At 43.6% G+C, this 22,799-nt stretch overlaps 1 protein-coding gene across 3 annotated transcripts in view; it reads left to right on the forward strand.

The window, feature by feature from the left end:
• The window catches only part of SH3KBP1 (SH3 domain containing kinase binding protein 1), a 447,635-nt gene that overhangs the window by 119,464 nt on the left and 305,372 nt on the right, over positions 1-22,799 (forward strand). The window contains exon 1 of one of the 3 annotated variants that reach the window (XM_007538858.3): positions 3,972-4,126. The exons of the other annotated variants lie outside the window; for them this stretch is intronic. Within the exon in view, the coding sequence (XP_007538920.1) occupies positions 4,076-4,126 (51 nt within the window). The 5' untranslated portion in view covers positions 3,972-4,075. Of the gene's footprint in view, positions 1-3,971; positions 4,127-22,799 lie in introns of those variants that run through there. 3 annotated transcript variants of the gene reach the window in all.

The raw sequence follows: 22,799 nt of genomic DNA on the forward strand, positions 1-22,799 counted from the left end.
GCCTTAGGGCCAGGTTGACTATTTGAGTCACTTGAGGGAGATGAAAAAACAGATAACTCCCCACAGCAAATGGATTGAATTAAGAGTCAGTAGGGCTCAGGCCAGGTATGTGTTTGGGGAAAAAATGAAAGGAAGGAAGGAAGGAAGGAAGGAAGGAAGGAAGGAAGGAAGGAAGGAAGGAAGGAAGGAAGGAAGAAGTATCTACTGAAATGAGTTGATAATTTGCCAGCTTTTGGGAGGTGGGGGAGGATTAGGTAAAGACAAGTTCAAAAACTTTACTGTGGGATCAGAGTTAGATGTTTCAGATAAACTTTCTGATTTCCTAAGAAGTTATTGCTTGACCTAAGATAGGTTAGAAGCCCCCCACTCCCTTTGTCCTACAAGTTGAGTCTTAACTGTCCTGTCATCCCTACCCTGAGGGAACTGACCAGTCCATTTTGGCTGGTTTAAAGCAGAGTGCAAAGTGAAAAAGGAGAGTACTTAATGGTTACTTTGTTTTTGTTGATCTGCTTAGCATTAGATAAAGTCTGTGAAGGCTGGAGGAGGAACCAGGGCCCAAATAAGGAAAAGAGGAGTCAGAGTTAGAAGGTAGGGTTGAAATTACCATTGCAAATGAAATTTCAAGTGTTAATTCAGCTCTTTCCAAGTCGCCTGGGTTTGAGGTTTCATTTCTGGTGGTGTTGAGATTCCTGGGACAATGAAGGAAGGCTTGCTGATTTCTTTGGGATAAAGCACCAGTCCCACAGTGGTGGTAGGGCTCCCAGTTGTTCTATTCCTTCCTTCCTTCCTTCCTTTCTTTCTTTCTTTCTTTCTTTCTTTCTTTCTTTCTTTCTTTCTTTCTTTCTTTCTTTCTTTCTTTCTTTCAACTGAGACTTTCCAGCCACTGACTGTTTTAACATTTCTTAAATCTCACTGATAATCTGTTCCCCTGAGGTCATGCAGGAAGATTAGAGGCTGGGTGGAGATTGAGATAAGACTCAATCTATTGTATCCCTTTTAAAATATCTTTCCTCAAAGCCAAGTGTTTCCCATTCTTGTCACAGTTGTGACTTTCTGTACCCCAGCTCCTTAGCTTAATGGTTAAAAGAGTATGGGAAACTCCTCACACAAGGAAGTTGGATCTTGCTTTTTCTGAAACTTATGCAAAGGAAGATGCACTATGCCACTGTCACCTTCTGCACCAGGGAGGTTGGAGCAGAGACCCAGAAGTGCACAAGTGCTGGCCTCTGGCAGGATCCATTTACATGTCACGGAACCTGTGTCTCTTGCCGAACCTGAAGTCCCTATGGTGAGTGTGGGTTAGAGCCACTTGAAATCCTGGCCTGTCCTACCCCCGACCTTGATGACAAAACTAACTTGCAGGCGAAGCTTCCTGAAAAGAGAACTAGATGTCCAGTGGGCATTTTTTTGGGTCTCTGCCATCTCCCTAGTGCTGGTCAAGGGGACCTGGTGGGAGAGGAAGACTCAGAAACACACTTGTCCACCCACTGTGGTGCACAAAGGAACACAAAGGGAGAGGATGTATGAGCCTGGGATAGGATAGCCTGACCATGTGATCAGGTGGAGAGGCTTGTCCAAGTGCTGAGGAAGAGGCTGTAGTGTGAGCAGATGTATGAGGGGAAGGTTTGATGAGCATATGGAAGGCAGCCTTGCCAGTGATTTAGGGGAACTGAGTGAAGTTGGAGGTGACAGGGATCTTGCATACCTTTGTAGGGTCTTCAGACCATAGAGGTAACCAGGGTGCATTGAAGGATTTTAAGCAGGAATGTGGGCCAGGGAAATGGCTTGGCTGGTAGAAAGGCACAGGTTCAGTCCCTGGCACCACATATACTGGAGCAGTGCTCTGGCCTCTCTGCCTCTCTCTTCCATGAAAGAAACAACAATCTTTTGGAGTGGGAAGCAATTTTAGGGCTGAGGTGAATAGCACAGTAGTAATATAGGGGACTTGCACTGCAAGCTCCCAGGTTCCAGAGCTGATCAGATATGGATGGAGGAATAAGTTCCTTCAGTCTGTGGTTTTGATGGACTGAGCATCTGCTCAAACGCAGCTTCTTCAAAAACAACTTTATCGGCATCTCATCTACATACCACATAATTTGAAGTGTGCCACACAGTGGATTTTAGCATATAGTTGTATGACCATTACCACAACCTACCCACCCCAATAAACCTGCCCACCACCCCCAAAAGAATCTATGCCTGGTGTATTGCACTAAAGTGAAAGACTGGGTGGGGGAAGGATTCAGGTCTTAGAACATGACAGCAGAGGAGGACCTAGTGAGGGTTGTATTGCTATGTGGAAATGTTATACATGTACAAACTACTGAATTTTATTGTCAACTGTAAACCATTAATCCCCTAGTAAAGAAATTAAAAGAAAATCCGTTCCAATCCCATACCCAGCCCTAGGAAACCACTTTCCTTTGTAATTTCTCCTTTCTCTTGAACATTCAGAGGAATGTTTTCTGGGGCTGTATTATTTACCTTAAGGAGCCTGTTTGTCAGGTCACAGACTCTTGCTCTTGGCTATCCAGCTACTGTCCAGCCCATTCCTGCCAGAAGTCCATCTTAACCTAGATATTTGCTCCCTCACCTAATTGGGGGGCTGGAGGCAGGGTGGGCCCCAAGGGCAATGTGATTAGTTGCTCAAGGTGACATCAGAGCTCTTTCTCTCTCTTTCCACAGCATCATTCTACCAGTAGTTGCCAGTTGCTGGCATCATTCAAGGGCTGGTTTCTCTGTGGTTGTCAGGTGGTTGACTGGAGCATGGCATCCATGGGCAGTAGGGCCCCTGCAGTCTTGTTCACAACTGCTGTGTAGGAGGAATCTTTGCCCATGAGCTGGTTGGATGAGCTTAGTTCCTGTTGCCCATGAGAGCCAGTGATTGGTCCAGAATTAATTAGGCTGCCTCTAGTGCTGAGCATGGGCTCTGCAGGGAATGGCTGGGTGGGCACTGAGCCTGATCTGCTGGGGAAGGAGAAAGGGAGACAGCTCTGCTGGGGTGGGGGGCGGCTCTGTGAGTAATAGCAGTGGGTTCAATGCTGCTCAGGTGGTGTGTGGAAGTTTTCTTTGCAAAGCTTGAATGGGTAGTGGTGGGGATGGTGATAGCATTAACATATGTGGGAAATAAAAGATCCCATCATGTTAGGAAAACCTGTTTGTTTTAAGCTAGACATATTAAATATATGACTAGCAGTAAATAATAGAAGACTATTCATATCTAATTATTACTTTAGCCCCTTGGAATCTCTCCTCAGCGTTATGGGAAGACTTATCCTGAATATGTCTGTATTGTGTAAAATTGAAATGAACAAAAATGGACTTTCTTTCAAGTATAATTCATGCTTCACTAAGCCAGCCATTCTGCCAGCTATTTTGGAAGTTATTATATTTTGCTTTATGTTTAATAAAAAAATAGTCAGGAAAGGCCTCTGCTTTGGTAGAGCCATTTATTTATGTATGGACTATATTCTTGAGTCTGTTTTGGAGTGAGACTTGCCCTCGTGTAAGTAATGAGAGTTTGCTGGTGCAGCCCTTAATGGTGAGAACGGATGTTGAAGAAAGCAAACACCATATGCCCTTTGTTTCCCCGCGCATGTCCCCTCCTGGAGGCTGGGTGAAGTGTTTCAGCTGTCTCAAATAATCTCCATTTTGCTGTTACTGCAGACTTTGTGGTTCTCCAACTCTCTTCTATGTTAGTTATAACTTTTGCTTAATTAAGGTGACTCTCCTTCCTCTTCCTCTTCAGTCAGAAACGTTCCACACTCTCAAGTGCCAGAGATTGGCTTCATTTCAAAAAAAAAAAAAAAAAAAAAGAGTTCCACTTGATTTGTTACAGAAATAAGTGCAGAGAATTGAAAGAAAGAAAGAAAGAAAAAAAAAAACCACCCAGTGTGTGCGTGTGTGGTGGGAGGGGCAGGCGGGTTGGGTATGGGACAGGATGCTTAGAATAATTCTGCTGCCAAGTGAATCAGAGAGACTTGCAGTTCTCAGCAGTGAGCACGGCTCACACTCCTGCCCTGAGTTCAGACTTCAGACACAGTCAGCCTGAAATCACCATTTCATACTCCACAGAATGGAGCTCGCCACAGCCAAAGCCCCGGGAGCCGCAGAGGCGCCTGAGATTGTAAGTAGGCCGGACATCTGGTTTGATTGTTATTATGTCCGCATCTTCTCCAGCCTGTTGCTCCAGGACTTGGTGGACTGGGAGGGAGGCAGGATGGGGAATTTGATCCCAGTTCTGTCTTTCCTAAGGTGAAGAGCAGCACCACTTCCACTTGGTTTCTTGTTTATGGTGGGAGGGATTTTCTGCCCCCCCCCCCCCCCGCCACTCCTGTGACAGAAGTATCTTTTTTTTCCTTCCTTCCTTCCTTCCTTCCTTCCTTCCTTCCTTCCTTCCTCCCTCCCTCCCTCCCTCCCTCCCTCCATTTCTTTCTTTCTTTCTTTCTCTCTCTCTCTCTCTCCCTCTCTCTCTCTCTGTTTCTTTCTTTCTTTCTTTCTTTCTTTCTTTCTTTCTTTCTTTCTTTCTTTCTGATCCCCTTTTGTAGTAGCATCTCTAAAGATTGTGAACATCCCTGAAATCTGTGTGATGGCTTTTTTTCTTGCTCAGACAGCTGTAGAAGAGTCCTCCCGCCCCAAGGGATACCCCACACAGACAGCCTCAGCCAGTCAAGCCCCCTTCCCTGCAGGCAGCCCTTTTGTCTGTCAGGGGTCCTTGTCAGGGATTGGGATCAGGTAACATTTCTGAGGCCACTGGCAGTTTGAGACAGAATCAGCTGTGGAATCCAGTTTTCCTGTGCTGGGAAGGAAGGAGATAAGGATGAGACAGGAGGTAGCATATAGAAATTGGTCAGGTTCTGCTCAGAGCACCCTCCAGATGCCAGTGGTGGCAGGCAAGGTTCAAGTCCTCCCTCAGCCTTGTGTCACTAACAAAAATCTGGCCTTTTTTTCTCATCTGGAAATCAGCATCACTGCGGCTCAGGACTGCTGGAGTGAAAGCACAGGTACTTGTGTGGTGCTTAATTGGCAATGAGTGCTTGCTCGCCTTACCCTGCTCCTCCCGTAGTGCTGTGCCCTGGGACACTGTCTGCCTTACTGCTCCCGGCTTGTTTGGTTGGTGTCATAGGTTTCATTTTGGGCTCAGCTAGTTGGCCTGGCTCGAGTCTGTGGCCCCAGGTTGCTCTTTTCATCATGACCAGGTCACTCTCCCATGAAATGGAGGTCCTAGGGAGAAGGCACAAGTGGGCTATGCTTATGTCTCACAGGTAACTTGGAGTTCATGATTGTAGGGGATAGAGACTCCAGTTAGGAGGCTGCCTGCAAGTCCTACAGGGCGAGTGGGAACCCAAGTGTTGTTTCTTCTGAGACCAAATGAGGTGGGACCTGCTCCAGGTGGTATGGCCATAGACTGAGGAGCCATTTCTGGTTCAGCTTTGAGCTTCCACATTCTGAATACAGTGGTACAAGAGAGAAAAAAGAAAGATGAATCTTGATAGGAACTCTGGCTCAGGAATTCATCCGATTTATGATTCAGAAGTCAGTGTCAGACACAGCCATAGTGGCTTTCCATTGGGTTGTTTCAGTGAAGCTGCATGTAGATTCAGCCAGCTGCCATGCACGTCGGCCTGCTTGCTCTCAGCTGCCTTTCCCTGTCATGTGCATATGTGTTTTGGGAACTTTCCTGAGCCTGTCTTGTTCATTAGCTTCACTATGTGCTTCATATTTGCCAACTGTGAGTTAATTGCTAATAATAGTGCTCTCTTGTCAGTCACAGTTGCTCCCACCTCTTCCCCCCTTGAATTCCTTATATTTCACCTCATATTTAGGCTCACATTGGTTGTCAGTAGCTGGCAGCACTCCTCAGTAATTGTATCAGTGAGCTCTAATACAGTGCTCATTCCTTTTTGTTGTCATTGTCACCAGGGCTTCACTGCTCCAGGCCAAATTGTTCAGCTAGAGAAAGAGGGACAGGGAAAGGCTGAGACACCGTAGCGCCGAAATGTCCCCCCAGTGCCATAGTCTCTCCAGGTGGCCTCTCTGGGGCTCAAACCTGTCTCACTGTGTGGTACTAATTTCCATCATGGACTTGGGAGACATCTGTCATCCACACACTGTTTTGTGTGCAATAATTTAAGAATAACTTTTAACCAGTCATTGAAATCCTGGGTCACAATATCGCAGCCTTCGGTAGCTTTGCTTGTTGAAGCGCTTTCTTCCCTGTGCTGGACTGTGTCTCCTCGTGCTCACCTCCTACTTGGTACCACCTTTGGCCACACCAGTACCCGGGCAGCCCCAGCTCCGAGCCTTCCTGCTGCATGCCAGATATTTGCAGCACCCCCTCCCAGGAGCCCACTTTCTGTGACTCTTTCTTGGCTGACGTGCTCCCCCTGTATCCAGGTGTTACTCAGGGAGCTCTCTTGAACCATCTCATCTGAAGAGGCTTCTCCATCCCAAGTTTCTTTTCTTCCTGTCACATCACCATGTCTGATTTCCCAGAGCACTTATATCACAACTGGCAGGTCCCACAACTTGGCAGTTGCTAGAGTTTCAGCCCTGGTGCTGATAGAAAACTTGTTTACCATCTTTCACTGTGCCACAATGTCCTGACTCAGTTCTAGACACATAGTAGCTGCTCAGCAGATATTCACAGAATGAATAATGGCTTTCAATGATATAGTGGATGACTCTTACAGAGACTGCAGTTCATGACTGCACACTGATAAAGACACTGCCATCTTTTCTGTGTCCCCATTCCTCTTTCTTCCTCTCTTGCTCTCCTATTCTCCAGACCCCAGGGCCCCGCTTCCCTCCCTGGCAGGTCCATAGCCAGTATCCTGAGTAACTCTCAAACTGATTTGAAGCACCAGTTTTGTTCTGAAAATGAAAACCACCTGTCTTGAATGTGACTTGCTTAAAACAAATGTCCGTTCCTTTACCAAGGCCTTCTTCCTCTTCTGCCTGTCCCCACTTCCTGCCAAGAAAAATGGGAAAACCCTCTTATCTTGGAAAGTGGGTCTCCCTCTGTTCAGAATCCAAAACTGTATGATTTATCACCAAGTATGCTGGGTAATAATTTTTCCCTCCCTGCTGCTCTCAGTGGTTTGTTCTCCTGAGGGCCGTGGAGGGTTTACCTGTGGGGGCTTAGCCCCACTTCCCTTGGTCTGTTTTCTCTAAACTGTCTTCCAACCGGTGAAAACCTAGTCCAGGGAGCAGGGGTGAGGACAGTGTCTAAGTAGGGCTCTGTGGTGGCTGTTTCCCAACTCATTCCCATCTTACACCAATTTGGGGGAGTGGATAATTTTATCCCCATTTTAGAGATGGTTATGTGAAGGCTCACAGGGGTTCTAGATCTGTTATGGCTCCCAAATCTATATTTTTTCTTAAAGATTTACTTATTGTCAAGTATCCCTCTCTCTCACTCTGTATTCCCCCATCCCTCTCAATTTCTCTCTGTCCTATCAAAGAAAATATTTATTTACCTGTGGGGAGACACATCAGACCATGACTCTGGTGCATGGGATATTGGAGATCAAACTGAGGACCTCGTGTCTGTGAGTCCATTGCCTAGCCACTGTGTAACCTCCTGTGTCTCTGTCTGTTTTTATTTTATTTCTTTATTATTTTATGAAAGAGAAAGAAACAGACAAGACGGACTAGAGCACTGCTCTCTATATATGTGATTGTGGGGATGGAATCCAGGGTCTTACACATGCAAAGCATGTGTTCTACCTGCTGAATTGCCTCCATATCTGTGCATTTTTTTGTTTGGATCTTCAGTGTTTAAAAGGCCTTTTTTTAAAAAAAAAAAAAACCTGCAGTAGAAAATGTTCTGCAGCAAGATGAGAATCTGGTTGTTGAGTACATTTGTACATAGTATCTGCACAAATACTCATCACTGCACTAATTTCTCAGAGTAGTAGTTAGATTTACTGGGTATCATGTACTCTTACATTCTGTTTCACTGGTGAGCATATGGCAGGGTTACTTTTTTAAAAGACTGACTAGTAATTCCATTGCATCTATAGCTAGTTCTCTATCGTGGCCCATTTATTGATTATCTGCTTATGTTCTGACTGGCTCTGGTGAGTCCCTGTTGTGGTGATTTCTGAGAACTCCGCTCATGGAAAATGGCAGTGCAGTGGCTCCACTTCAAGCATGTCACCTTGCATGACAATTCTCAGTTTCGGTCTAGCTCTTGCAGTCAGTTGCTTTTCATCTGCTTATTTGTACTTTACTGTGTACCCCATATTACAGTCTACTTCCTCTATTTTTTTTATTACAGTACAATAGCACACTACTGAATACACATTTAAAAATGTGTTTAAGTGCTGTGGATGATGTGAAAGTGGCATTAAAACTAAAGATTATTGAGAAATCCACTACTAGTACAGTGCACTGTGCCTGAAATACCAGTATGGAGCAATTCCTTGTTTATTGATGAATCATTTCCCAGTTATAAAGTGAGGACTACCTGTGTGTATCACATATTCTTTTAAAAATATTTTATTTATTTTAAATAAAGAGATATTAAAATGCAGAGACACCAAGAGAAAGACCAGAGCACTGCTCATCTCTGGTTTATGGTGGTGCTGGGGATTGAACCTGGGACCTTGGAGCCTCAGGCATGAAAGTCTTTTGCAGAACCATTATGCTCTCTCCCCAGCCCTGCCATGTATTCTTTAACATTCACCCATCAATAGACATTTAGGTTGTTTCCATGTCCTGGTTGTCAGGGTTTGGGGGGAAGGTTAGATAGGGAATTGCAGATCTATAGGTTTAAAGCTCCAGTTAAACAAGGTGAGTACATTCTAGAGACCAACTTTGGGCCTAGTGTTGTACAGTTTAAAAAAATTGAGAAGAAGGGGCCGGGCAGTAGCACAGTGGGTTAAGCACACATGGTGCGAAGGGCAAGGACCAGCATAAGGATTCCAGTTCGAGCCCCGGCTCCCCACCTGCAGGGGGTCGCTTCACAAGAGGTGAAGCAGGTCTTCAGGTGTCTATCTTTCTTTCCTCCCTCTGTCTTCCCCTCCTCTCTATTTCTCTGTCCTACCCAACAACAACAACAACAGCAATGGCAACAATAACATCACAGCAAGGGCAACAAAATGGGAAAAATGGTCTCCAGGAGCAGTGGATTCATAGTGCAGGCATCAGCCTCAGCAATAACCTTGGAGGCAAAAAAAAAAATTGAGAGGATTATCTCATGATCTGCACTCTTACTACAGTTAGATAAATGCTGGCCTTTTAATAGGTGGTAATCCGTACATTAAAAATAAAGTTGAGTCTTGAACAATGTGAGGCTTATTGATCTGGGAGATGGCGTAGTAGATAAAGCATTGAACTCTCAAACATGAGGTCTCGAGTTCAGTCCCTGGCAGCACATGTACCAGAGTAATGTCTGGCTCTTTCTCGCTCTCCTCCTATCTTTCTCATTAATAAATAAATAAAATCTTTAAAAAAACCCACCAATTTTGGGCTTATGGTTGTTGACCCTTTGACAGTGAAAAGTCCATATATATATTAGGAGGGAGGGATTAAAGAACTGCTCAGGTCTGGCTATAAGTAGTGTTGGGTATTGAACCTGGGACCTCTCACCTGCAAATTCTCTGTGTTACCACTGTGCTAACTGCCTGCTCCCAGGTATAACTTTTGACATCAGAAAATGGACTACTGGAGTTGGGAAATAACTCACCTGGAAAAGCATGCATATTGCTATGTGCAGGGCTCTGGGTTCAAGCCCTGGCCCCACAAGGGAACACTATGGCTAGCACTGGGTGAGCTCCATGAGTGATGCTGTGTTATCTGTCCTTTCTCTATGTCTCTCTCCCACTCTTTCTATCTTTAATAAACTTAACTACTGACAGTTAGTTTTTACTGATAGTTCCATTAATTATAGCATAGTTAACAAACACATATTTTTTCAAATCATTTTTTTAACTTCTGATTAATAGTGATTTATAAGATTATAAGGTATAGTTCCAAAGCACATCAACCACCAAAGTTCTGTGCTCCCCCACCCTTCCAATGAGAACCATCATAGCTCTCACAAAGTCTTTGAAACAGTTGTTCACCTCTGTTTTTTTCTCTCCTACTTCTTCACCTCTTCCTCCTCCTTTTTTCTTTCTTTCTTTCTTTTTTTTTTTTGCAAGTTCATGTATTTCAGTTCACTAGTTTGCACAAATGAATGAAACCAATGGTAGTTCTCTTTCACCTCTTCTTTGCTAGTTACATCCATTTTGTCCCAAAGGAAACAATATTATCTTTTTGACTACAGAGTAGTATTCCACAGGTAGAGGGTTTGTATCCCATCACTTCGTTAGCCAGTCATCTGTCATGAACATATAGGCAGACAGCTTCCACTCTTTGGATATTGTGAGTAATGCAGCTATGAACATAGGGGTGCATACGTCCCTTCGAATTAGTGCTTGCGTGACCTTTGGATAAACACCTAGGAGTGGCATTGCTGGATCATATGGTATTTCCATTTTTTAAAACTATCTCTATTTTATTTAATTTTTAATTTTTTATTTATTTAAAAAAGGAGACATTACCAAAGCCATAGGATAAGAGGGGTACAACTCCACACAGTTCCTACCACCAGATCTCTGTATCCCATCCCCTCCCCTGAGAGCTTTCCTATTCTTTATCCCTCTGGGAGTATGGACCCAAGGTTATTGTGGGATGCAGAAGGTTGAAGGTCTGGCTTCTGTAATTGCTTCCCCACTGAACATGGGTGTTGATAGGTCAATCCATACTCCCAGCCTGCATTTCTATTTCCCTCGTGGGGCGAGGTTCTGGGGAGGCGGAGCTCCGGGACACACTGGTGGTGTTTTCTGTCCAGGAAAGTCTGGTTGGCATCATGCTAGCATCTGGAACCTGGTGACTGAAAAGAGAGTTAACATACAAAGCCAAACAAATTTTTGAAGAATCATGTACCTAAAGGCTGGAATAGTGCAGATGAAGTGTTGGGGGGGGGTCCTCCATTTTGTAGATAGCTAGTAGGCATATTTTAGTTATGTCAAAGGGCCTGTAGCTATACTAGTTTTTTTTTTTCTCTGAGCCTGAAATCTGATATGCAGGTGGATCCAAGTTACTGTCTGGGGAGATGATATCATGGCTTGAAAATGTACAGAAAGCTGGATCAGGGAAGAGAGTAGCTCCCTAATATGGGAAAGGGGTATAAGTATTGTTGACTATAAACCCCATCGATTTGATGTGATCTGGGGCCCATATTCAGCTTAGAAGCCTATGTGACCTCTGCATCCCTGTAGATCTAAGCTCACATTCTGTGGTTATGAGTAGGAACATTCCAAGCTGCCCCAATATCAGAACCCATCTTCCTTAGGTGTAGCATGGAGTATGTTGTCCATCCTCCCTTTGGAGGATGGACAATATTCTCTACCATTGTTGATGATATTTCCATTTTTCTTTGCTTAAGAACTCTCCATACAGTCTTCTAAAGGGCTCCACCAGTTTGCATTCCCACCAGCAGTGTAGTAGAGTCCTTTCTTCTCCACAACTCTGCCAACACCTGTCATTTCCTGTTTTGTTAATGTAGGCCATTCTCACAGATGTGAGGTGGTGTATCAATATAGTTTTAATTTGTATTTCTCTAATGGTAAATGAAGCAGAACATTTCTTCACACGTCTGTAACCCATTTGTATCTCTTCTTTATAAAGGTCTGTTTAGTTCTTTGGCACACTTTTTTACTGGGTTATTTTTTTTTCTTTTGTTGAGCTGTATGAGTTCTTTATAGATGTTTGATATCAATCACTTGCCAGATGTGTGATGTGCAAATATCTTCTCCCAATACCTGGGTTTCCTTTTTATCTTTGTATACTTCGCTTTGTATGTATATAGGGCTTTTAGTTTGATACAGTCCCATTTATTTACTCTTGATTTCATTTCACATGCCCATGGAGTTGAGTCTGCAATTACATCTTTTTTTTTTTTTTTTTTACCAGAACAGTGCTCAGCTCTGGTTTATGGTGGTGTGGAGAATTGAACCTGGGACTTTGGAGCCTCAGGCGTGAGAGTCTGTTTGCATAGCCATTATGCTGTCTACCCCTAGGGTGCAAGTACATCTTTGATGTTAAAGTCCTACAATGCTTTACCAATGTTTTCTTCTCTGTATTTTATAGTTTTAGGTCTAATATTTAGGTCTTTGACCCAGTGAACACATATTTTGTACTTTACATGGACTATATATAATAAAAGTAGAGAAAAAGAAAATATCATTAAGAAAATGATAAGGGAGAGAAAGTACATTAATACTGTACTTATGCTTCCATAAGTTTATATTATCTATTTATAAGAAAATTCATGTTTAAGTGGGCCTGTGCAGTTAAAACCCATGTTTCTTAAAATTACTATAGTTTGGAAAACAGTCAAGTGAGTGATAATACGTAAAATGTACTTACTTGGACTGACAAGATAACTTACCTGGAAAGTACCTCCTTTGTTTTGCTCACAACCCAGGTGAGAACTCAGTTCCCACCGCAGAGGGGAAAACTTTGATGTTATAGTACTTTTCTTTCTCTTCCTCTGTCTCTTTCTGTCTGGGAAAGTTGGCCTGGAGTGGTGAAGCCTTGAAATAACAGAAAAATAACTTGTGCTTTATATAAATTTATATGGTGTAAGCTACTTTTAAAACCTGTATGAAGTATACATATATGAAACGTACATTAGAATACAACTTGTTGAGTTTTTGCAAGCTGAGCATATTGTGCAACCAGTATCATTTAAACTTCTTTGAGTTAAGGCAGGTATTAAGTACAATAGAAACCAGTGTCCTTGGTTTGTTCTGAATTACGTGCTTGCAGCTTATAATTTGTAAGAATATTTTCCAGAGATCTGTATTTTGTATTTGCAGTGATGAAATCTTTCTTGTGTTTTACTGGTGCATCAAAGATTTATTTGTTTGTTTGTTTATTTGCTTGTTTAATGAGAAAGGGAGAGAGGGTACTGCTTCATGCATAGTGCCAAGGATTAAACCTAGGACCTCACACAAGGGATAACTCGATGCAATGAGCTATCTCCTTGAGCCCTGACTGGCTTTTTAGCTCTTCTTCTCCACTGAAGGAGGAGGAGGAAGAGGCTTCTCTGTGACCCATCATAAATGGGCGCTAAGGAGCCTGAGAATGTGTCTGGTCAAACATGAGTGAGGAGGAGGAACAGGCAAGGCCCAGTTGTTGGGTGTGGAATTGTTGGAGTGTGAGGATTTATGGTGAGGGTAATTGAGACCATTTCCTGAAATGGGGTAGGTGGAGAGGAGAAGAGAAGAGAAAACTTGTGGGTTGGAGTCCCAAGCCTCTAGAAGTCAGTAAACTGTTGTGTAAGATAAGGAACATCCGCCTCTTGCCATGAGTATTGACTTTTCAGAGAGAGCTAATGTTCACATACTGAATCAAACTGCTTGTTTCTTGGCAAATGACATAACTGCATCTCATTCTGTAATTATGTCAGAGTAAGTGCTTTCACAATGTATGGGTTCTGTTAAGCTATCTTGGGGGCCAGGCTGCACAGCATTCTTGTGCACATAGGAGATGTGTGGAAGTGAAAGGAAGCAGATACTTTCACTTGCTTTCAGATATTATGGGCCAGGTTACAGTCTTCCTAATTAGTGCTACTTGTGAGCTACATTGATAATTGACTTTACTGAGTCTATAATAGTGCTCTGGAATGGGTTTTTTTGAGATAATCATAAATCCTTTCGTCTTTACAATTAGTTAAGCTCTTCATTTTTCCACTTTTGCAAATGGGACTTTGAACTCTTACACTCCTAGTATATTTTCTGGTGCTCTTGACCAAAAGAACTCACTGGGTTTTGTACTTTATTTTGTCTGAGTTATGACTGTGTATGTGTAAGGAAAGTCCTGGGACTATAACAGACACAGGGGAATTAGAGGAAGCTCCCCGCTGGGGACAGGGAGTGGGTGTATCTGACATTCTGTTCTGTTCTTGGCACCCAGCATTGCACCAGGGCACCAAGTACTTGCTGAATGAATGGAAGGAGGAGAAAGGAGGGAAATCACAGCTGGCATTTAATAGTGTATACTGTGTACTTTGCCTCTTTTAGCAGACTTAGTCATTGCAACAAGCTAGTAAAGCAGAGACTGTTAATACTCTTATTTCAAGATTGACCTCATGTCCCTGTTTGGTTGGGTACAGTTGGGGTGTATGTCCACTGTCCTAGCATTGACATTGATAGCACCACATTTACCCCAAAATGTCCTCATTCAGATGTTAAATAATGTCACTCTGTAATGCTTGGGTTTGGGTGGAGGCAACTGAGGCACATGGTGACTGTGTCTCTTGCTGTGGCCACTGATGTGTAACAGGTAATGCTGAGAATCTTTTCTAGCAGTCCCTCATCAGAGCTTATCATTAGACTACCTAGCCAGATCTTAAAACAAGAGACAAGAAGAATAAGAGGGTACTCCTTGGTTCCCATTCTCAAAATTTAGTAAAAATAAATTACTAAATTACTAAAATTACTAAAAAAAATTACTGATGTTGATTCAGGCAGGAGGATGTTAAGTCAAGGTCTGTTGAAACTTTTTTTGGCAACTTTTATTGATTTAATAATGATTAACAAGATTGTAGAATAAGAGGGGTACAGTTTCATGTAATTCCCTCCACCAGAGTTCCATATCCTATCTCCTCCATTAGAAGCTTTCCTGTTCTTTATCCCTCTGGGAATATGGACCAGGATCATTATGGGATGCAGAAAGTGAGAGGTCTGTAATTGCTTCTCTGTTGTACATGGGCGTTGTCAGGTTGATCCATACCCCCAGCCTCTATCTTTCCCTAGTGGGGCAGGGCTCTGAAGAAGTAGTGTTCCAGGCAGAACACATTGGTGAAGCGTGATGCCCAGGGACATCAATTTGGTGTCATGATAGCATCTGCAACTTGGTGGCTGAAAAGCATTAAGATATAAAGCAGAATGAAGTGTTTAATAATCAGGAAGCTAAAGGTAAAAATATAGCAGGTAAAATTTGGGGTCTTCATGTTAGAAGAAGTTGAGAAGTCTACTTTAGGTATATTCCAAGGGGCCTAAGACTATTAATTTTTGCCTGAGCCCACTAGCTAACATGCAGGTAGACTGAGAGTATTGTCTGGGAAGATGGCTTCAGAATTGGGAATAGGACCAGAAAGCTGGATCAGGGTAGAGAGTAGTTCCCAAATGTTGGGTAGTATGCCACCTCCCCCTGGCTTCTGCTTAACCATATGCCTATATAGGGATTTAAACCAAATGAAACAGAAGGGGTCTCATGCATACCAACAATTCCCCCTTTCTTTTTAACTAATGGCCATTGTGGGGTGAACAGAAACTTATATCGTACAGGCGTTTTCAAAAGAACTGGCATAAGACATGGAAAACAAAATAGGCGAGCAGCAATAACCAGTGTGATGCCAAGGGGAACATTTCTTGTCTCAAAGGGCAAGGCCTAGCAGGCGAAAGGGCATTTCTTGCCTCTGGGAACGCTTCATGCCTCTGGGGGCATCTCTTGCCTCAAAGGGTGTTTCCTGCCTCTGTGGGCATCTCTTGCCTCTTGGGGCGCTTCATGCCTCTGTGGGCATAACCTAATAAGGAGGGGGAGTTTTCTGCCTCTGGAGCAGAGCCTGCAGGCGAGGGGACATGGTCTATAAAGTCTCAAGGCAATTGGCTGAAGTTAGTCTTTGAGAAACACAGCAGCGTGTACCAGTAAGTCCGATGGAAGTGTCAGTTCAAAGTAGATGACCACGGAAGAAAATGCCAAGGGATAAAAAGCTGCATGTCTGTCTCGATGGGGAATGTCGGCCACCAGAATTCTCCTTTTCTGTAGAGAGTGATACCATTAACTATAAACCTCATTGATCTGACTTAGGACCCATGCTTATTCATATTTATCACAGGAGCCTTTGTAACCTCTGCATCCTGTCGGTCTGAACTCACATACCATAGTCATAGCTAGGAACATTCTAGGCTGCACTCATTTCAGGACCTGTCTTCCTTGAGTGGCAGAGTATGTTGACCCAGCCTCCCTTCAGAGAGTGGGACAATTCTTGTTCTACATTGAGGGCCAAGGTCCTGTAGAGGCCCACAAGAGGGTTTATGATGCTGTTCCTGATGGAGATGACCAGTGATGGTGGAGAGAGGGGTCTGTTAGAGGTCTAGGCCCATCATATCTGTGTGGGAATCCCAGGATTCCCTGACTAGGGCCCCGGATGATGGGGTGGCCTGGTAGTGACTAAAAGGGCCATTATTAAAGTGTGCATGTCTCTTGCCCAGCTTTTGTAGTCCTTATTTTATCTGACACAGTTGGACTTTGAGTTAGTGATTGAGGGAAGTGAAATAGGAAGTATGTGAGGAGGGTATCTCAGTTTACTTAAACTGAGTTTACTTAAACTGAGTTTACTTAGAAACTATTTGATTAAGTGCTTTATGGCATCTTCTTTTTAGGTCTTTTTACTTGGTTGCTGCACTTATTGAGACACTGCAAACTATTGTGCACTTTTACTTTATGGTATATATTTTCCCCTAAGTTATGTTGAAACTTTTAACTATGTTTTCACTGATAAACCGAAACTGTTAGCATTCTATGATGATGATAACATTCACATGTACCTAGTGCTTTCTAGTTTACAAAGCCCTTTCTCCTACATTATTGTGTTAGGATTTTTTGTGCTCCCAGTGATACTTCCGTCTTATGAAACAGGATGATGTCCGCATCTAGTTTTTAGACCCAGAAAAAGAGCTGCTCCAGATTCATCTCAGACAGGCTGCCTCTGTCATCAGGTCATTAGCCACAGTACCAGGGGAGCCTCCCAGCTAGATGTTCTCATGAAGCTGCTTAAGGAATCTTAGGGCGTCATCTCAAGACTCACTGTCTTCATGCAGGGCTTCTCCACCTCGGCACCAGGGGCATTTTGAGCTACTTGAGTCTCTTATGGGGACTGTCCTGGGCACCCCTCAACTCCATCCACTGGACAGCACTAACACCACCCCCCATCCACTTGAGAAAATGAAAAATGTCTCCAGATAGTGCCAACCATCTCCTGGAATGCAGTTGCCCTCGGTGAGCTGCCAATGACCTAAGTAACATTTAACATTTAAAAGTAATATTTAAAAGAGGGGGAAAAATAACCTTGAAAATGGTAGACTTGGGGGCGGGGGAGACAGCATAATTGTTAAGCAGAGACAAACTCATGCCTGAGGCTCCAAAGTCTCAGGTTCAATTCCCCACACCACCATAAGCCAGAGGTGGGCAGTGATCTGGTGAAGAGAGAGAGAGACAGACAGACAGACAGATAGATATAATATACAGGTGTCTGAAAATGATAGACATGACATTTTCCCTTCGTTTGGTTCTAAACTATCAGTAAAACATTAAAAACCCGACAAAGAAGGGGAAAAGAGAATTAGCAGCTTGTTTCACATTGAATCCACTTTCATGAAAAGACACTGGGTCTCCTAAAGAAGGATAAGATATCCAGTAAATTTTAAGGTTAAAAAAATCGCACAAGTAAACATTTTTTTAACTTTGAAAAATTACTTATTTCTTGGATAGAGACAGAGAGAAATTGAAAGGGGAGGGGAGATAGAGAAAGAAAGACATCTATAGCACTGCTTCATAATTGGTGAAACTTTCCCCCTGCAGGTGGGGATGGAGGGCTTGGGCCTAGGTCCTTGAACATAGTAACATGTGTGCTCAGCTGGGTGCACCACCTCCCAGCCCCAGTAAACATATTTTTATAGAAAAGTTATAACTAGGAGTTGGGCAGTAGTGCAGCAGGTTAAGCGCACGTGGTGTGAAGCGCAAGGACCAGGCATAAGGATCCCAGTTTGAGTTCCTGGCTCCCCACCTGCAGGGGAGTTGCTTCACAGACAGTGAAGCAGGTCTGTAGGTGTCTTTCTCTCCCCCTCTCTGTCTTCCCCTCCTCTCTCTATTTCTCTCTGTCTAATCTAACAACGACAACATCAATAACAACAATAATAATTACAACAACAATAAAAAACGAGGCCAACAAAAGGGAAAATAAATAAATTTAAAAAAAAAGAAAAGTTATAATTGAAGAAATTGCTCAGCTTGTAGAGCATCAGACTTTCATGCTTGAGGTTTGATCCCTAGTTTCACATGTACAGGAGTGATGTTCTGGCCTACCTCTCTCTCCGTTTCTCTGCCTCAGGTGAAACTTTCTCATATGCAATACGTAAGATACATATATATTTTTAAAAAGGTGCAATAGTGTTCTGAAATCTACACATACAAATTACTTGTGTAATCCTATGACCCAGAGAAATAAATCCACATCTGACATACTCTACCTCCTTCTCGCCTTTTCCTATGTGCATGGACAAACATGTATGCCGTTTTCCAGATGGAAACACAACACAGATGCTGTTCCTAGCTCTCAGGGTCCATATGAGGGCAGACACAATGCCTGGCACATAGCCAGTACCCACAAATGGCACTGATGACAATGTTGACTTAATACCATGATGATAGAAACCATCACTCACACACACACACACACACACACACACACACACACACACACACACAAGGTGGATACTTCGTGGGTTTAACAAGCAGTAAAGCATTTTCTTCCAAGTAACTCTTTTCTTTTTATTTATTTATAAAAAGGAAACACTGAAAAAATAATAGGATAAGAGGGGTACAACTCCACACAATTCCCACCACCAGAACTCTGTATCCTATCCCATCCCCTGATATGTTTCCTATTCTTTTTTAAAAAATATTTATTTATTCCCTTTTGTTGCCCTTGTTGTTTTATTGTTGTAGTTATTATTGTTGTTGTTACTGATGTCGTCATTGTTAGGTAGGACAGAGAGAAATGGAGAGAGGAGGAAAAGACAGTGAGGGGGAGAGAAAGAGAGACACCTGCAGACCTGCTTCACTGCTTGTGAAGTGACACCCCCACCCCCCGCAGGTGGGGAGCCAGGGGCTTGAACTGGGATCTTTATGCCGGTCTTTGTGCTTTGCACTACCTGCGCTTAACCCACTGCGCTACCGCCCGACTCCCTAGCTTTCCTATTCTTTAACCCTTTGGGAGTATGGACCTAAGTTCATTGTGGGATGCTGAAGGTGGAAAGTCTGGCTTCTGTAATTGCTTCCCCACTGAACATGGGTGTTGACAGGTTGATCCATACTCCCAGCCTGGTGCACCTGGTAGAACATATGCATTACAGTTATTCAAGGACTCGGGTTCAAGCTCCTGGTCCCCACTTGCCAGGACAGGGGGCTTCACAAGTGGTGAAGTAATGCTGCAGGTCTCTCTCTCACTCTTCCTCTCTGTCTAGCCCTTCTCTCTCAGTTTCTCTCTGATTCTATCTAGAGTAGTAAAATAAATTAAAAGAAGAAAAGTATTAAAAACAAAAAACAAAAACATTTGTGGTGCGGAAGGTGGTACAGAGGATAGGGTTGTACTCTCAGGCAGGAGCTACCGGGTTCAAACCCTGGCACTCACATGTGCTAGAGTGATGCTCTGGTGTTTTCTCTCTCACTCACTCACTCACTCACTCACTAATAAATACATCTTAAAAAAAACTTAAGTAGGGAGTCGGGCAGTAGCACAGCGGGTTAAGTGCACATGGCGCAAAGCGCAAAGACTGGCGTAAGGATTCCAGTTTGAGCCCCCGGCTCCCCACCTGCAGGGGAGTCGCTTCACAGGCGATGAAGCAGGTCTGCAGATGTCTATCTTTCTCTCCTTCCTCTGTCTTATCTTCCTCTCTCCATTTCTCTCTGTCCTATCCAACAACGACAACAATAATAACTACAACATATAAAACAACAAGGGCAACAAAAGGGAATAAATAAATATTTAAAAAATATATTAAATATTTATTTAATTACTTTTGTTGCCCTTGTTTTTAATGTTGTAGTTATTATTGATGTCGTTGTTGTTGATAGGACAGAAAGAAATGGAGAGAGGAGGGGAAGACAGAGGGGGAGAGAAAGACAGACACCTGCAGACCTGCCTCACCGCCTGTGAAGCAACTCCCCTGCAGGTGGGGAGCCGGGGGCTTGAACCGGGATCCATACACCGGTCCTTGGGCTTGGTGCCACCTGCTCTTTTTTTTTTTTCCTCCTCCAGGGTTATTGCTGGGCTCAGTGCCTGCACCATGAATCCACTGCTCCTGGAGGCCTTCCCCCCCCCCCGTTTGTTGCCCTTGTAGCCTCGTTGCGGTTATTATTATTGCCCTTGTTGATGCAATTCGTTGTTGGATAGGACAGAGAGAAATGGAGAGAGGAGGGGAAGACAGAGAAGGGGAGAGAAAGATAGACACCTGCAGACCAGCTTCACCACCTGTGAAGCGACTCCCCTGCAGGTGGGGAGCCGGGGGCTCGAACCGGGATCCTTACGCTGGTCCCTGTGCTCTGCGCCACATGCGCTTAACCCACTGCGCCACCGCCCGACCCCCTATGCCACCTGCTCTTAACCCACTGCACTACCTCCCAACTCCCAAATAAATATTTTTTAGAAACTTAAGTATAGGTAGTAGTTTTTTATGATAATGATGAATCTGGAATAATTGAGCTAAACAGTTGAGGAAAATTAAGAAATATATATTTGGGGAGGGGGCAGGACAGAGCACAGACCTGCTCTGGATGTGTTTTCTTGGGCTCCAAACCTGGGGCCTCCTGCATGCAGCTTCTGCCCTGTACTGCTGGCTCCCACCCTGCTGCAGGACTTTAATAGATTTTGCCTTCCAGGCCACAGCACCCTGCAGTTGGTGTTATATTGGAATCCAATTTACTATGGGAATCCAGTTCTCCATGTGCATACCTCTGCCTGTAGCCAGCAGCGTCCTGGGAGAAGCTCCCCTGCCTGGGCACTCTTTTGCTCACTCTTCAAGCAGGTTTCAGCTCAAACGTCACCTCCTCAGAGGCCTTCAGTGCACGGCCACTCTCAAAATAGATTGAGTGCCAAAACATATCACAGAGTAAAATTAAAATGTGATTATGAGAATTATGCTCAGTACAAGTTGCCCTTAAAAGTGTGTGAGAGCTCCTGTCTACCCCCACATAGATGCCCCTTGCAACTTTCTCGTATATGTTGGCTGTGTCACCACTACAGATGCCATTCAGTTCTCATTTTGCGCCTGTGAATTGAGATATTGGGCACCTTCTGAAAATCAGGCTTCCTGTTCTGTATGAGAAGCATGCCAAGAGGACTCAGTTCATTGGGTTTGGGTTGTTTTTCTTGCAATGAATCATAACGTGATTATGATTTTACAATAATTTAGAGAGAAAAACTGGCTAGAGCCCTTCTCTGAAGTACTTCTCAGGTTTAGAAAAATCTTGAGTCATGAGGAAGGGAAGCATTCACTCACACCAGTTAATCACTTAATGTTTGCCAAGCACATTCTGCTTGCTAAAGCCGAGCTCACCACCATGTGGTATGCAGACAGTATAGGCACCCCTCACAGCCTCAGGGCCACATGGTTCACATCGAACAGTTGAAGGATAGACAGAAACACAAGCAAAGTTCTGTGAGAATCATAGTACAAAAATTAAAAAAGAAAGGAATGCTCACTATGGGCCAGACAGTTGAAAACTGTGGGGTGCAGCAGGATGAGCTTGAGTTGGACCTAGAAAGGTTGGCAATCCAAGAAGAAGGGGTACCCCAACCTAGATCACAGCGACATCCTAATGTTAATGCTCTGTAGTGGTCTTAGTGTGTATTGAGCTGTTTTGTTATAATAAAGTTGATTTTGTTCACAACATAGTATGATATGATTTATAATGGGACAATATTAGGGACAACCATAGTGCCCATCAACTGGAAAGAATGAATTATGATACATCCATACAATCCTACAACCAGAGGAAGGTTGAAAAACTCTTTTTACTAACACAGAAAGACTCCCATATATCTATTTGCTAAGAAACACAAGTGGCAGCAAATAAAGACAACAAGGAGATACCACTTCACTCCTGTGAGAATGTCATACATCAGAAAAGGTAACAGCAGCAAATGCTGGAGAGGGTGTGGGGTCAAAGGAACCCTCCTACACTGCTGGTGGGAATGTAAATTGGTGCTACCTCTGTGGAGAACAGTCTGGAGAACTCTCAGAAGGCTAGAAATGGACCTACCCTATGATCCTGCAATTCCTCTCCTGGGGATATATACTAAGGAACCTAAGATATCCATCCAAAAAGATCTGTGTACACATATGTTCTTAGCAGCACAATTTGTAATAGCCAAAACCTGGAAGCAACTCAGGTGTCCAACAACAGATGAGTGGCTGAGCAAGTTGTGGTCTATATACACAGTGGAATATTACTCAGCTGTAAAAAATGGTGACTTCACTGTTTTCAGCCGATCTTGGATAGACCTTGAAAAATTCATGTTAAGTGAAATAAGTCAGAAATGGAAGGATGAATATGGGATGATCTCACTTTCAGGCAGACGTTGAAAAACAAGATCAGAAAAAAAAAAACACAAGTAGAACCTGAACTGGAATTGGCATATTGCAACAAAGTAAAAGACTCTGGGGTGGGTGGGCCCAAGAAGGATGACAGAGGACCTAGTGGGGGTTGTATTGTTATATGGGAAACTGGGGAATATTATGCATGTACAAACTATTGTATCTACTGTTGAATGTAAAACATTAATTCCCCAATAAAGAAATTAAAAAAAAAAGGAACACAAGTCGCATGGAACTGGGCAGTGGTATGCTTGACATGTGCAGAGACCTGGGTTAAAGCCTCCAGTCCCCACCTGCAGGGGGAAACTTGACAAGTGGTGAAGCAGTGCAACAGGTGCCTCTTTTTCTCTCTTCCTATCT

Source organism: Erinaceus europaeus, chromosome X, assembly GCF_950295315.1.
Source record: "Erinaceus europaeus chromosome X, mEriEur2.1, whole genome shotgun sequence".
Lineage (NCBI taxonomy): Eukaryota > Metazoa > Chordata > Mammalia > Eulipotyphla > Erinaceidae > Erinaceus > Erinaceus europaeus.